The sequence below is a fragment of the Amphiura filiformis genome, chromosome 9, assembly GCF_039555335.1.
Source record: "Amphiura filiformis chromosome 9, Afil_fr2py, whole genome shotgun sequence".
Lineage (NCBI taxonomy): Eukaryota > Metazoa > Echinodermata > Ophiuroidea > Amphilepidida > Amphiuridae > Amphiura > Amphiura filiformis.
The window spans coordinates 21,018,451-21,033,384 of NC_092636.1; the positions used below are offsets into that span (position 1 = coordinate 21,018,451).

The 14,934-nt window shown below is 37.2% G+C and overlaps 1 protein-coding gene across 1 annotated transcript; it reads right to left on the reverse strand.

Moving 5' to 3' along the window:
- Nucleotides 1-9,104: 9,104 nt before the first annotated feature.
- LOC140160736 (uncharacterized) lies at nt 9,105-13,722 on the reverse strand. Its single transcript, XM_072184035.1, has 3 exons — nt 12,792-13,722; nt 11,405-11,803; nt 9,105-10,324 (listed from the first exon to the last, which is right to left on the reverse strand). Exons 1-3 carry the CDS (start codon nt 13,479-13,481, stop codon nt 9,968-9,970), a joined length of 1,446 nt encoding a protein of 481 aa, XP_072040136.1. The 5' UTR covers nt 13,482-13,722; the 3' UTR covers nt 9,105-9,967.
- Between the last annotated feature and the right edge of the window lie 1,212 nt (nt 13,723-14,934).

Consider the following 14,934-nt stretch of genomic DNA (forward strand, 5'->3'; position numbering starts at 1 on the left):
CACTTTCCGTTAGAAGTATGAGAGTTTCCGTACATGAAGTACAATGGCCGATTTATGTTTAAGTATTTGCGATATCAAGTTTGCAATTTTTTTCGACTTCTTCATCATATCAATTGATTTACTTGCTTTGCTTTACTACTTGTATACTAACACACTGCAGCGTCTTGACGCTTTTATTCGTCTATTGATATATGATACACATGTCCCGAGTTTCCGTACATGAAGTACAATGGCCGATTTATGTTTAAGTATTTGCGATATCAAGTTTGCAATTTTTTTCAACTTCTTCATCATATCAATTGATTTACTTGCTTTGCTTTACAATTGGTAACTACTTGTACACTAACACACTGCAGCGTCTTGACGCTTAAACTCGCTCATGTGTATCATATATCAATAGACGAATAAATGAAAGCTATGTATAAGTGACTACATAATTTCTCCCGTTTTGTTCTGCCAGGTGGGTTGTTGGTCACACTAAAACACAAAAGGCACTACTTTCGGCGCTTGATTTAAATAAACATAAATGAACTCACCGGCGATTGACCTTCTCAACTGGTATTATGTGAATTAAGTCTCCTTCTCTCCTTGACAGGATTGAGCACTCTTTTTCATGAAAGAAGAACACAACTTTATATTCTAATTGCAGTGTTTTATTTTACACACTTATTATTATTAAGTTAAAAAAACATTAGGTTTGCCAATTTCCTATTTCCATTTTAGGCATGGATCGACTTGGAACTCTCGGAGAATAATACTAAGGTACATACTGCAATTTTGTGATATTCTACAGCGTCTAAACAAACTAACCAAAATGTTTAATAATTGGCTATGATGTCATCTGGATGCATACTTTCCCCAAAATGTTCCTACTGATTTCTCTATATAGCGTTGTAAAGTAAGAAATATCAAATAGGTAGGGATTTTGTGAAAATCTACAGCCTGTGTGAATATTTCAGCACACTAGTAGTATTCTCTGAGAGTTCCAAGTCGATCCGAGAAATTATATGTTTTCGCCATACCCTAATAGTCATTTAAGTGATTTAATGTAGCAATAAAGCTATATTGTGGGATGAGGTTCACTGAAGCGCTTCAGCTTATGATTATTGCATTGGTTATTTTAGAATTTCATCTTAAAGGTTATCGACCGACCAAGAGATAAATTGGTTTTACTATACGACTATAAATTAAAAATTAATATTTAGAGCGAGAACTTTAGACACTGTAAATCGTATCATTATGACCTAGTTTCAGATGTAGTATGAACAGCACATTCTTTACTACCCTAGGATGTTTGATAGCGATCCATTAATCAAAGCTAAAGAAAAAATAAAGAAAGACATTTTACTGATGCCAAAATTAATCAGAACGCTAGTGTCAGAATGGTTAACCATAAAAAAGCTTTGTGACAGCCATTTGATCGTTCAGCAAGGAAAACCCTTTAATCTGCAATGACATTGAGACAAGGCAGTCTGATTATTTGGATTACAAAGAAGATTATATAGACGTGGTTGGATTTGAACGGGAAAATGTTTTTGAATTCAAATTTAGTCCGAGGATTACAAAAGTCGCCCATGTCGGCCATGGTGAAACAACATCTATCCAAACCGTTGCAAACATAATATTCCGAGGATACAAAAGTCGGCTATGTCGGGCCATAGTGAAATGACATCTATCCAAACCGTTGTAAACATAACAATGCGTGGTAAATATTTTCATGGGATGATTTATATTAATTGTGTGATAGTGTCATATGCGAAAGAAGTTTTAATAATTCAATTAAATCGAGGTAACAGTATTGGCTCTATGCTACTCAACAGTAGAGTATGCATGCGCTGTATGGGAGAGATCGCCTCATGCAAAGAAGATGGATCCAGCCCTGAATTCTAGCTGTCGCCTGATAACAGGTTGTCTTCGAGCAACACCAACTGAAAGCCTATAGTCGTCTGAAGTCCAGAGATAACTTCCTCAACAGTGTAACTTCACTTGAAACATCAGCCGACAGTAAAAGAGTGGCAAAATGGGAGGAGAGATCTACCAATCATCCCGGGGGGTCACTCACTACTTGACTTGCTACGCACCCGTGTCTACGAAAAACTTCTAAAAGGGTATGTTTTTCACAACACAGCGTCGTCGACGTCTTTTTGAAAAGGGGGTACTTTTTCAGAACGCATTGCCATTTAGGGGCACTTTTTCAGCCAAATCCGTAGACGTTTAGGGTTAGTAATATTATTGTTTGAGTGAGTTTGCACTAATTTGATAAAAATCACCACTTTTTAATTGATTCTTGTTACTTTTGTGCATGTTTTCTTCAGTATCTATATGACTGCAGCATCAAAAAGACACCTTGTGTATCAAATTAGCTCATTTCCCTGTTTACGCCACCAGAATCAATTAACAAAGCGTTGATTTTTATCAGTATAGATATTTCTCAGTTGACGCCATTTAGTGTATGGTTTTTGCATGTAATACGCCATTTAGGGTAGGATTCGTAGGATGCGTTTCGCCATTAAGGGTGCAATTTGGTTATGTGAAAATTCGCCATTAAGGGTGCATTTCAGAGGTGTTCGGACGCGGGTGGGAGGCACTTTTGTGTGAGAGTGACCCCCCCGGGCCAATCACCCACTAACTTGGAATATTCCTGTTGGCGAAGAACTATCACCTGGTGCAAATCCCTCAATAGGTTAAGGTCGAAGATGTAAAGTCAACCTCAGCAAATATGGATATCGAAAGAATGTAGATGTAACCTGCGGTTGTGGAACAGAAACACAAACAATGGATCACCTACTGTGTTGCCCAACTGCACAACTGCTGACAATTGCAATTTACAATGAGAATGCTGAAATATGTGTACAGCACTGGCTGAAACACATTTAATCTTCTACCGTGGACACGCTAAGAAGAAGAAAATCTGAAGTATGATGACTAATAATAGTTATAATAAGAAGAAGAATACGAACCGCAATTGAATACATGAATTCAAAACCCACCCAGGTCCATGGGAAGTGATTTTGAGAGAAAAACCTGTGTATCATTTTACTTCCTTCAGTAAGATTGACCTGGTCAATGTGATAAGTTTTACGTGCAAATGAGTGGGTTAAACTGTATTAGGTATGACGATTAGCATTTCAGGGACTTCATGGGGTTCATTTTAAATGCTGGACTTGGGTGGTTTTTTGAATCATATACAAAGACAACAATGTCGGAATGAGATTACCACTAGTAAGATAATACAAAATAAAGCACACAGGTATTTATAATGTTGATAAGCATACTGCCATGTAATATTCCCACACACTTTCCTTGATTAAGCCCTTTTTTTTAAAAATCACTCTCCAGCAATGAATGTGGACTTTTATACATACTGGATTTCAATCAATGTGTTACAAGACTTAAATCCTGGACTTGAGTGGTTCTTTCATACATGCTACTTTTAACATGCTCAATAGACACAGAGGATGAATTTGAGTTGTTCTTTCATACATATAACAGGCCTATGTATAGCAACAATTTCCCATGCTTAACTCAATTTGGCCAAAGTATGTACTTGGGTGGGTTTTGTATTCATATATTCAATTATTAACATTGTCATGTTGAAATTTGCGTAATGCAAACAGATTATTATAAACCGTTTCTCTGATCTAACAAACAAAGTGTTTCAAACGATCGCCGAATATGAGTAACGACCAAGGCACGTAAAAACGGTTTACCAAAAAATCGGCAACGTCGCCCTCTGTAGACAGAATAATGCAAAATAATGTGGACGGTTTTTAGTCAGATACTATTCGGCACTATGCGATATGAGACATACTGTATCATGTGTATAATCATCATACGTTTCCTGTCTGAGTAGGTTCAAAACACTTAGACATTTACCATTTGACTGCCGGCCCGATACGGTATATTATGTAAATAATCTAACATTATGCTGTCTGAGTAGACTCAAAACACTTAGACATTTACCATTTGACTGCCGGCCCGATACGGTATATTATGTAAATAATGTAACATTATGCTGTCTGAGTAGACTCAAAACACTTAGACATTACCATTTTGACTGCGGCATATGTAAATAAAATGGGTATCATAATATCTATACTGTCTGAGTAGGCTCAAGCCACTAAGTCATTACCGTTTTACTGATGGCACGGGAAGGTCCCAAAAGCTCTTCTCGATCATAGTAATGAATAAATTGAGGTTTTAGTGTGTCAATTGGTACTTCAATAAATGGGTTGATGACCGATAAGAGCCATAAATTTGTTTCGCATTTATACGATAGTAAAATTATTACGACTTTCCTCACTGTTAGAATTAATTAGTCAAAAAAGTGGTCTAATTGGACTAATTTATAATAAGTCATGCAAGATAATTTTTTTAAATTGTATTTCATGACTTAAAATAGTCAATTTGTACAAAATATCAAATTGCATGACTAATCATAGACTTAAGACTTCGTGATTAGTCATTTACGTGAATTACTAATTAAATTACCACGTGGATGACTTATTGTTGACTAATCATTATTCAAATTACTAATTGAATGACTAATTATTAATTAATTCGGAACTAGTCTTTTTTTTATCAATAATTAGTAATTTAATTAGTAATTCACGTTTAATGACTAATAAAATCACGAAGTCTTAAGTTTATGAATAGTCATGCAATTTGATATTTTGTATTGTGGATGCTCTCACAAAATCAATATTAATCCCTGTCACTATCACACCACCACACCATATCATCAATATCATAGCATTATTTAGATGTGACGAAACACGCACAAATGTGCAATTTTACCCTATTTTGGCACATGGTAATTATTGCTTTACCCCCCCGCTCCCACAACATATAGAAGGGCCTATAGAGGAACACACAAAAGTCAGTGTCATTTTGTTTGTTGTTGTTTTTTGGTTATAAATCTTTTCAATCGGGTGTTGAAGTACCATAGTAAAGTAACAGCGGCTAGCGGTAATGCACGATTAGACCTATGCCAAGTAAATTTCCCTATACAAATTTAAATAAGTCTACTGAACCTGTTGCCATAACACACGTCTGATATCATTATAGAGTTCAATCTTTATCCAATTGACACAGCAAAAATACGAAGCTCCATGGTCCGCGCTGACGTTGGCATAAATTAAAAAGTACAAATTTGTCTAAACTTTAAGGGGGTACTACACCCCTGCCAAAATTTGTGGCTATTTTTGCATTTTTCTTACAAATTATAGTGCATTGGTGACAAGTAAGATATGTATATTTATAGGGGCAAGGACTACAACTACTGCACTGTGAATTTTATTTCAGCACAGACAACAGTTGTGGGGTTACACTCAAAAATGAGGGAAAACCAATATTTGATCAATGAGTTGCTGAATTTTCAGTACAGTAGTTGTAGTCCTTGCCCCTATAATATACATATCTTACTTGTCACCAATGTGCTATAATTTTTCGAGAAAAGGCAAAAATAGGCATAAAATTGGCCAGGGGTGTAGTACCCCTTTAAGTAAAGTAGTGGAAGGTTGTATCAAACTGTTTGCCATGACGACGAAGTTGGCACAGAAGGTTGCTTGTATACACTTCATGCAGAGAGCTACGACTTTCAGACACTTTGTACAATTTTAACCAAATTTGCCGTTTTTCGCCAACTTCGGACATTTTTCCTGACATGTGGCCTTATTAGTTTTAATGGAGTGAAAAGTTACCTCTACATGTTATATATCCTTGTTTTTTCTGACTAATCCCTTACCCTGAAAGCCTACTGTCCTGAATTTATGGGGTCATTGATGAAATTTGTCATCTATTTGCTGCAGTATTGTCCTGGAGTAACCTATTGTATCCATACCCTGGATTTTGAGACGTCCTTGACACATCTATTTGCTGCAGTATTGTCCTGGAGTAACCTATTGTATCCATACCCTGGATTTTGAGACGTCCTTGACACAGCCAGTGATTTATGTAAACTTATACTTATATAAATTACAATTTGCATAAAAAAGGTTCATGGACGTTATATGCAGTGGAATAAGTTATAACTTGACTAACAGAAAAACTTGGTTTCTTAACTACATGTACAGGGTGTCCCAAAAAAAGAGGCCCCTCATTGCACCCTCTTTTTCTCCTATTTCTGAAAGGTTGATCAAATATATTTTGGTATATAAAGAAACCCTGAGTTGTTAGCTTTAATAAACCAAAACAATTATATCAATCGGCTCACAACTTTTGAAGACATGCTCTTTTAAAGAAATGTACCTGTTTTTCACTCTGTCTACAGAGAAGGTTTGGCTACTTCAAAGATTGAAAAGGAGTACACCTACCATGCATGAATATCAAACATTCCTCAATGATAACTTTATAAAATAACTTTATTTATGGAATGGGCTTTACCGGAGGGTTTATGGAAAGTGGATTTTGTTAATAGTGTCATTAATTTGTGGGTAAAATGGATGCCGAATGGGACTTCTTTTGCTTTACTTGCAATTACTTATTTTTTCTTGGTTATTTATGGCTTTTTGTTTTATTATGTTTCTTACTTTCTTACTTTGTTGTTTCTTGCTTTCTTTTTTTTTATTTACAACTTAAGTCATTTCTCTTTTTAGGATAAAAGGTAGCCCTAAAAGGCTGTTTGGTTTGTCTTTGGTTCTTCTGAAGCGAGTTTACTGTGCTGCTCTGCCCTCCACCTGGTTGCCTCCTTGGCGAATACAGGTTTCAGCCCTGGTCCTCATTGCATCAATTGCGTTGCGTACCATCCTTGTGCGCCGGATACTTGCCAAGATCTTGGATTTTCCCATAAAAGGAAAAATATCAAGTGGTGTGAGGTCTGGTGAATGTGCAGGCCACTCCACAGCATGAGCCATCCCAACCACTCTGTTTGATATCCGTGGACAGAGTGAAAAACGGGTACTTTTATTCAAAAGGGCATATCTTCAAAAGTTGTGGGGCCTCTTTTTTTGGGACACCCTGTAGTTCAGGCTCAATCATTATTCCCGATTAACTAAATCATTCAACTTTTGAATATCAAGATTGAACCGCGTAAAATCGGCTTACATGATTGTGCAATTATATTTTACTATTCAGAAAGGGATCAATGTGTAAATGCTACCTGCAGAACCAAAACAGAAAAACTTTACTTGGTTTCTTTCATAATTTAAGTTTGAGTCAGTGGCGGATTGAAGGACAAAGACCCTGTCATAAACAAAAACCCTGGACCAAATAGTAACCCATTGTGACCCATTGTCTGGGGGTGGCAGAGAAAAACAAAATGCCGAGTGAGCATTAGTTCCGCCCAATTTTACCGAGATTTCTGAAATGTTTGTTTCATACTATAATAACTTATTTTGCATGAGTGCGTACTACCGTGATGTTGCAAAGCCGGAGCTATACGAGCAACGCGTACGGCGCAAAGTTCATTCATAATTTCCACTCGGCAACATCAGATCGCCTCAAGCTCAGCAACTAATCAGAGACAAGTGCGTTTCAACGCATTATACACTTACAATACGCTCTCGTCAAAGGTTTACAGCAAAAGATTATGAAAAAGCTTAAAAGTTGAACCACCTTGGGTTAATTTTGCGCGAACCGCCGAAAATGTGCAATCTCAAACCATTTTACATCGTGGCGCGAAGCCGTATAACGATGAGGTCCAGATGCCCACCTTAGGGCCCTACCCCTAGTGAGATCCAGATGTAACGCTCGCGAGGGGTGCAGGGACGGATGCTCCTTGAAGCTGATGGATTTGAGCCTTTCAATATGCCCACATGAATAGGTCTATATAGGGCCCTTACTATTCAGCCTATTAGGTGGGGGTCAAATACCCCTGCCAATGTATTATTCTCCAGAGACAATCCATTTGATATAATTATTGTATCGATAAAAACCCTTATATAAATATTAATAATGTATTAGGAATTTTTATACTTCGAAGTGAGAGGACGATATTATTTTGTTATTTTGGAGAGTTCAAATATGGTACATTGTCACATTAAGATTATTCGAAAAGGGTGGAGTTCAAATATGGTGTGTTGTAATGGAAGAGTTATGTTTAGCATAAGCAGTTTCTTGGCGTTTATAGGTTAATGTAATTGGGATATTTGTACTCTGGAGTGGGGAGGTTCATTTGGAGAGTTCAAATATGGCGAGTTGTCACATTCAGAGTATTGGAAGAATTATATTTGCCAAAAGTTGGGATGCGAACACCTATGTTTTGTCACATACCGTCAAGGGTGATCATGATTATGAGAGGTCAAAGGGTGATTTATTCGGAAACTATGAGATATAGCCTACACGGTTGTTTCATGTACATGTATATAGAATTGGCTTCATTATTAAGTAAATGCAAACTATAGGTGGCGCTATTTATCCTAAATCATATTTCGTAATTTGTAAGGGTAGGTAATCAATACTGCCATTAAAATAAATGGAATAGGTGAAACAAACAACAAAGAAATTTTATAAAATATTTCATCAAAAAATAATAGGAATTATTTGTATTAAAAGCTTGAAAGAGTAATTTCCAGTAACTAAATAGCGCCACCAATCTTGTCATAAATAGATACATTTTATATCCGAAAAAGCTTTTAAAAATGCTTTTAAAGTGAATAATGTTGTAAATAAGGGGAAATTAAAGTTGAAAATTACTCAAAAGCATCTGTATATGTTAGCATGATACCGCTTTTAGCTGTTTAAGGCTAAAGGCTAAAATTAGGTAGTACATGATCTTTTTTGTTTGAAAAACTAATAAATGATCACATCAAACAACCGTGCCTACACAATAGATAAAGAGAAACAAACAGGCAAAGTTATATACACAAACATTTATTTATTATTCCTGACATTACTTCACTGAAAATTAAACCATATTTATACCAATATCTAATTTTGTTTTCAAAATTATTTACACTTAAAAAGAACTCTCAAAAAAATATCAAGGAATAAAACAAACCGTTTAGCTAATGAAAAAAGCATATATCAAGATAGTATATATGTTATAGATTAAATATCGTCCATTTTGATGTCCCTATCTCAAGCCATCCCCCTCCTCTTTGCCAGCCACCAGCAAAGTATTCCTTACTTATCAAAGATTTTGCATCACGTATTGTCTTTAATATACGAAGCCAAACCATATTATTTATATTATAATGAATACCAGCAATATACTTCGGTTATTATTTATAAATGAGCTTTTATAAATACGCACGTGACCACCTCCGCGCTGCCATAACAGCTTGTAGATAGTAAGTCTCGAAGTGACCTTCTACATAGCGGGGGGTCTTCCTTTACATTTGATTGCAAAGGCGGAACAACACGAGACTACTGTGCAGAAAAAAATGTCTATTTTGTTCAACTTTGTGATTATATTGTAAACTTTTCCGTCGTTGAATATTTTTTCCGTCGTCATATTCTTTTAAAGTGTCGTTTTTGATAACATATACTACGCCAAAAAAGTATCCTTACACTTGGAAGAGAAATCCTAATTTTAAAACTAAACCATATTTGGGTAAATTTATCTCATCCGGCACATTATTGAATCCAATGTGATTTCAAGAAGCAAAGTTACAAGCATTTGATTAGACAAAGGCCCAGTTTTAAAACTGACAAAATGGCCTATTCAAAACTCCACTGACTAGACATCTGGTTTGAAAGTGGTGAATGGCTAATTTATGCGTGCCTTTAATTTAAACAAAAGGAACAAAAGTATTTATAAAAGCGCCTTTATGAATATAACCGAAGACACTGACCAGGGGTCCATTTCACTAAACTTCGTAAGTCTTGAAATCGTTCGTAACTTGTGACGAGTCATAAGTTCCATTTCACTAAACTTGCTAACGAACGTAAGTAATAGGGATTTATTACAGGGACCCTTCGTAACTTTACGAACGGTTACTTGAGTTACGAAGGGTTAAATGTTTAGTAATTGACCCCAGGTATGTTTACAGAATTCTTTAGCGATCAAATATCTTCACAATATAACCTAGTTCATATTTTTGCGTTGTTTTACCGGTCGTGGCTTACAGATACTGCGATCAGGCGTATAATCGTCACATTCTTGATTCTGAATACATCCAGCTACCCCACCTGCTGCAAAGAAACCGTCAAGTACGGAGCCGAACGGATTGCCAATGTGGATGTCAGCGGCGTCTTCTGGAGCAAAGTAAAGACGGCCTGTGGGACCTTTGAGACGCATTTGGGAATCTTCGGGAGGAATTCCTATCGGGTAAGCAGAAAAGCTACCGTATATGTCTACATCGGTGGCGAAACGGCTCATGTAGAATTCGGTTGGGTCTGGTACGTTGCTTTCGCCGTACATATCTCTCAACACACCAATCACCTTTGGAGAGTACAGAAGGATTAAACAAACATAAAATAACCAACTGAATTGCGATAGCGTTTTCGCTTTTAATAAGCAACAATAAATTAATCTAGACACAGACAAGAATTATTATATGGCGGCCATTTTGAAATTCAAGATGGCGGCCTAACCAAATTAGCTACAAGTAAAACAATGGTTTTAATGGAATCCCTGGTATCACAAATATAGGTATTGCCACCATTTTAATTCTTCTATGTTGCTCAGAAGTTGAGATATAGGACAAAATATAATGAAAATGGCGACCGAAGACGCCATTGAAAAAAAATGGTACCGTATTTTTTTTTAAATCAGCACCCCAAAATTGACTAAGTTAGCCAATAAAATCCATTTTGGCACACAAATCCAGCGAGAATACATATGGAACTGTACTATTAAGAGTACACGAGTGGATTTTGCATTATTGCAAAACAAATTCAAATTCAGTGCTCTATTTACATCAACAGCACTATTTTTCAATGTCAGGATTGATTTTAAAGGTGTACAAAATGAGTAAAAAAATACTGCGTACACCATTCGTGTGCATATCCGTTTACAGCGTCGGGGATAGATTGCGAATGAGCGTTTTTAGTCGAGTAGGACTTGATTGTAAGTTTAAAGCTGGGAATGACTAACATTGTTTGCTTTTATGTTGAGGTCTGAGCTGTATAAAATAAGAATATAAACGGGTGTTCACTAGGTCATAAAGGCCAATACAAAAAATGTTTGTTTGTCCTTAAGAGACAAAATGTGAAGGGTTGGTCTTAGATCCTTTTACAGTTTCCAATACCGAAGATGCTTAGTCACCTAAGTTGTGTAGATAGATCAAGTCATAGTGTATTTTCTGAATACCAAGAGAAATTTGTAAAACTTGTAGAATCCCAACAATTTTGAACTTTGACCCTTGTGTATTAACCTTTTGACCCTTGGATATCTCGAAATACTGAAGGACCACACCCATCATAATTATTATTCTTTCTATACACACCTGACACTATCAATTGACACTGATCCCGGGTTATAACGAGATACGATACAATGTATCATTTATTTCAAACGTACCTCTGCTTGCACTTCTTCATCAGACAAATGTTCTGCTCGATATGCCTCGTCACCAGTCAGAAATCCAATCAGAATGTTCGTTCCAGCTGGGTGGTAGCCTTCCGCCTCCAAGTTCAGAAACGCAGGGTAGTAGCCATGTCGATCAGTTGCGTGCAGGATATATTCGGTATCGTCCCAAAATTTGGTGTCAAACTTCAGAAAGATTGCGTCAAGTGTCCCCATTTGGTATCGGAAGAACTCCTCGGACTTCCACGGGGGTAGAGAAGGCTCAAAGGTCACGCCACCATTTTGAATCACGCCAACGGAATTGGTGATAATGGCATATTCGCCAACATATTCAGTACCGTCGGATGTGGTTACTATAACGCACTCATCAGTTTGGGTGACGTTAACTGTACGCTGAAAAGACATGAACAGAAATAAGTAGGTTTCAGTCTTTCTACTTTTTATATTAGATAAAGGGTGAGAAACATACCATTATCAGAAATATTCGGTGTCTTGTTGAGGTATGGTAAGCATGTTAGGCATTCCCTAGTACTCTTACAATATTATAATATTGTGTTTTTTTTAGATATCTTACAAAGTTTCTAATACAATTGATTTAAAGGAAGTCGACTTTGGATATATTTTTTACTCTCTATCATGGCAAAAACGTTTTTGTTTTTTTTGTTCATTTGGGTTGCTGATATATTGTTAATGTTGCAATAATGTAGTCATGAGAGTGCTAGGGTATAGCCAGAGGCTGGGGTCGCCCCCTTCCCCCCTCTAACCAGAGGCCCAAATGGCCCACTTTGCTGTACTTTAGGGGGAAATGGTCCACTTTTCAATCCCCACGCCCCCCAAATCAATCCCGACTACGCCCCTGTGTGAATGTGAATGACAGTGTTACGAACATCGCGTACACGTTTGACTAATATTCTGGCTGTAATAATTAAACGACGTACTCGTACATTTCATTTAAAATCTTAGAGCCAGCTCCCATTTTCAAAACTGATAGATTTTAAGCTCTAAGCCTCAATTGCTAACGAAGTTTAGGAATATCACCTCAAAGCCCAATAAATGTTACATGTATAATAACAAATAATCTGCCCAATCTCAGAATTTTTGCACCACAACACTTAGCCACCACAAAAGCCGCAATTTTTTGGTAAATTCACTACATTATAAACACCATAAAGTAAACTCATAAAAAGCACATTTTCTATGAAAATGAAGTTGACACCATCTCCCGACGCACCCCACTTAATATTTAGCCCTTGTGTATTATGCATACCCCTTTCAGACTAGTTTTGTATATTTCATAGTGTCAAGTATTTAAATTAGTTGGCTATGTCCTTTATCTTGCAGGAATAGATCAAAATACTGATTCTACCACCAACATACTTACCGAATTGAGAGCTATTCTCGCAGGTGTTATCTGCTCTAGCATGCCGTCAAGTATTATTCGTGCTCTACCAGTAATGAAGCACTTATCGGGGAAAAGATTTGCCATAGCTTGACGATATGTCCAACCTGTAGAGACATCTCGAGTAGAAAGTCCTTCGTTGAAATCAAAGTTGAACCACTCCATAGTCTTGTCAATATCGGATTTAGCGACCCATCCATTGACTCCAAGCTTTGCCTTATATGGTATATCAGGACGAGGACGTAGACATCTGTCGATATCATCAGCTAACGGTAAACCTTTCTCACGCGCAGCAACATATGCTGCTTCTCTCTCCCTAGCTTCTGCCGTAACATCTTCCCCATTATAGTTGTAAACAGTGTACGAACTATTATCGGTTGCCACTAAGCCAATACCGAGCTCCATCATTAAGGGCTTAATTGGTGTTAAGCCGTACAAGGCACCGGGACGGAAGCTCAGCCCACCGAAATCAATCGGGTACAAGTACCCTTCAGGTCGGTCAGTTTCTTCCAACATGAGAAAGTCCTCTATGCCATGTTGCTCTATTAAACCAGTGGCTGCATATATGCCTGCAGGACCTCCACCAACAATTATCACTTGGGCATTTGGATCATCACAAACAGCAAAGACATGTACACTAAATGAAGCGAAAAGCAACCAACGCAAAATCATCGTGACTATGTATTGGAGATTGTAATGTAGCCGATTAGGAACTCAATGAACAGAACACGTTGAGAGACAGACCAGGAATGACGCTCTAGCAGACAGGGAGATAGATAGCAAGTGAAATTCTTTTCATCTGGGTGGGCAGCTCCATTGGGCTATTCCAGTTGAAATCCACACTACCCCTGTGGAAGATTTTGGAAATATCTGCCACAGGGGGAGTCTGTTTTTCGAATGTAATTGGTCAGGGATAATCACTTTGAAACCCATACTCCTCTGTATTATGGCTTTACCTATATCTTCCACAACTGGAGTAAGTATTTCAAATAGAAGTTACCCAATTGTGTATTCTATTCAAAATTGATACTCCCCGTGTGGCAGATTTCAGCTAAATCTTCCACAGGGGTAGTGTGGATTTTAAATGGAATAGCCCATTGTTGTTATCCACGCAGTTGAAACGTTCATCTATTTACCTGCCTGCTATCAGAACCAGTGTACCGTGAAAGTCCTTGCCGTATGAAATGGACACGATCGACGTGAATGTCATATTAGGGGTTGTCATTTTCTTCGGAAGGGGGGTCATGAATATACTGGAGGGTAATAGATTTGTATACCAAAAAAGGGAAGTCATGGTTTTTTGTACGGGGGTCATAACAGCTCAGGATAGGCCAAAATCACCTTTGACCAGCGTTCACTTCAGAATGCCCAAGAAAACATTATGGTTTTGGGGCATAGTGATTCTCATCACTTGTCCAGTGCATATTTGTATATGCCTTCCTGTTCGTTACTGTTTTGTTGTTGTTGTTGTTGTTGTTGTTGTTGTTGTTGTTGTTGTTGTTTTTGCAGGTTACTGGAAATGGTATTTGTTTGCTGTTGAACTTTACCTACTTCTGTACCTTATTTTGTTATTTGTTATCCCTCTGCATACTGTAATATTATTTAGTTATTTCTCTACTTCAAGTTGGTTTACTTTGCTCTCTTTTTGGCGACCCAATTCATTGGCAAAAACCTCATACTCCACAACTTGAGGTCATATTATTTTGAGAGAGTTATTGAACTTACGCTACACAATTCCAACAGTAACAAAAGTAACATCATTCCCCATCGTACCAGTTCGTTAGCCCAATATGTCTGTATAATAATTGAATGACCTTTTAATGTGTTAGGTACAAAAGCTCATTCTCTAAAACATGAGGTCAAATTTGAGCAATGATTGGTATAATGTGGGTGGACGATATTACTACTATAGTAGCTTTACCGAGGGTCAATTTTTAATATGAGCATTAAAAAATGATGGTTATTGGACCATGCCTCAGATCATTTTGTTCTTATGAGGGACCAAGGTCACATCTATAGATACCAAAGTATAGCATTTGGTAGATTAGTCAACTCTAATTATACCGTAGAAACCCGTCTATAAGGAATAGAAGCGACTGTGATGATAGCATATTTCACGCTAGCG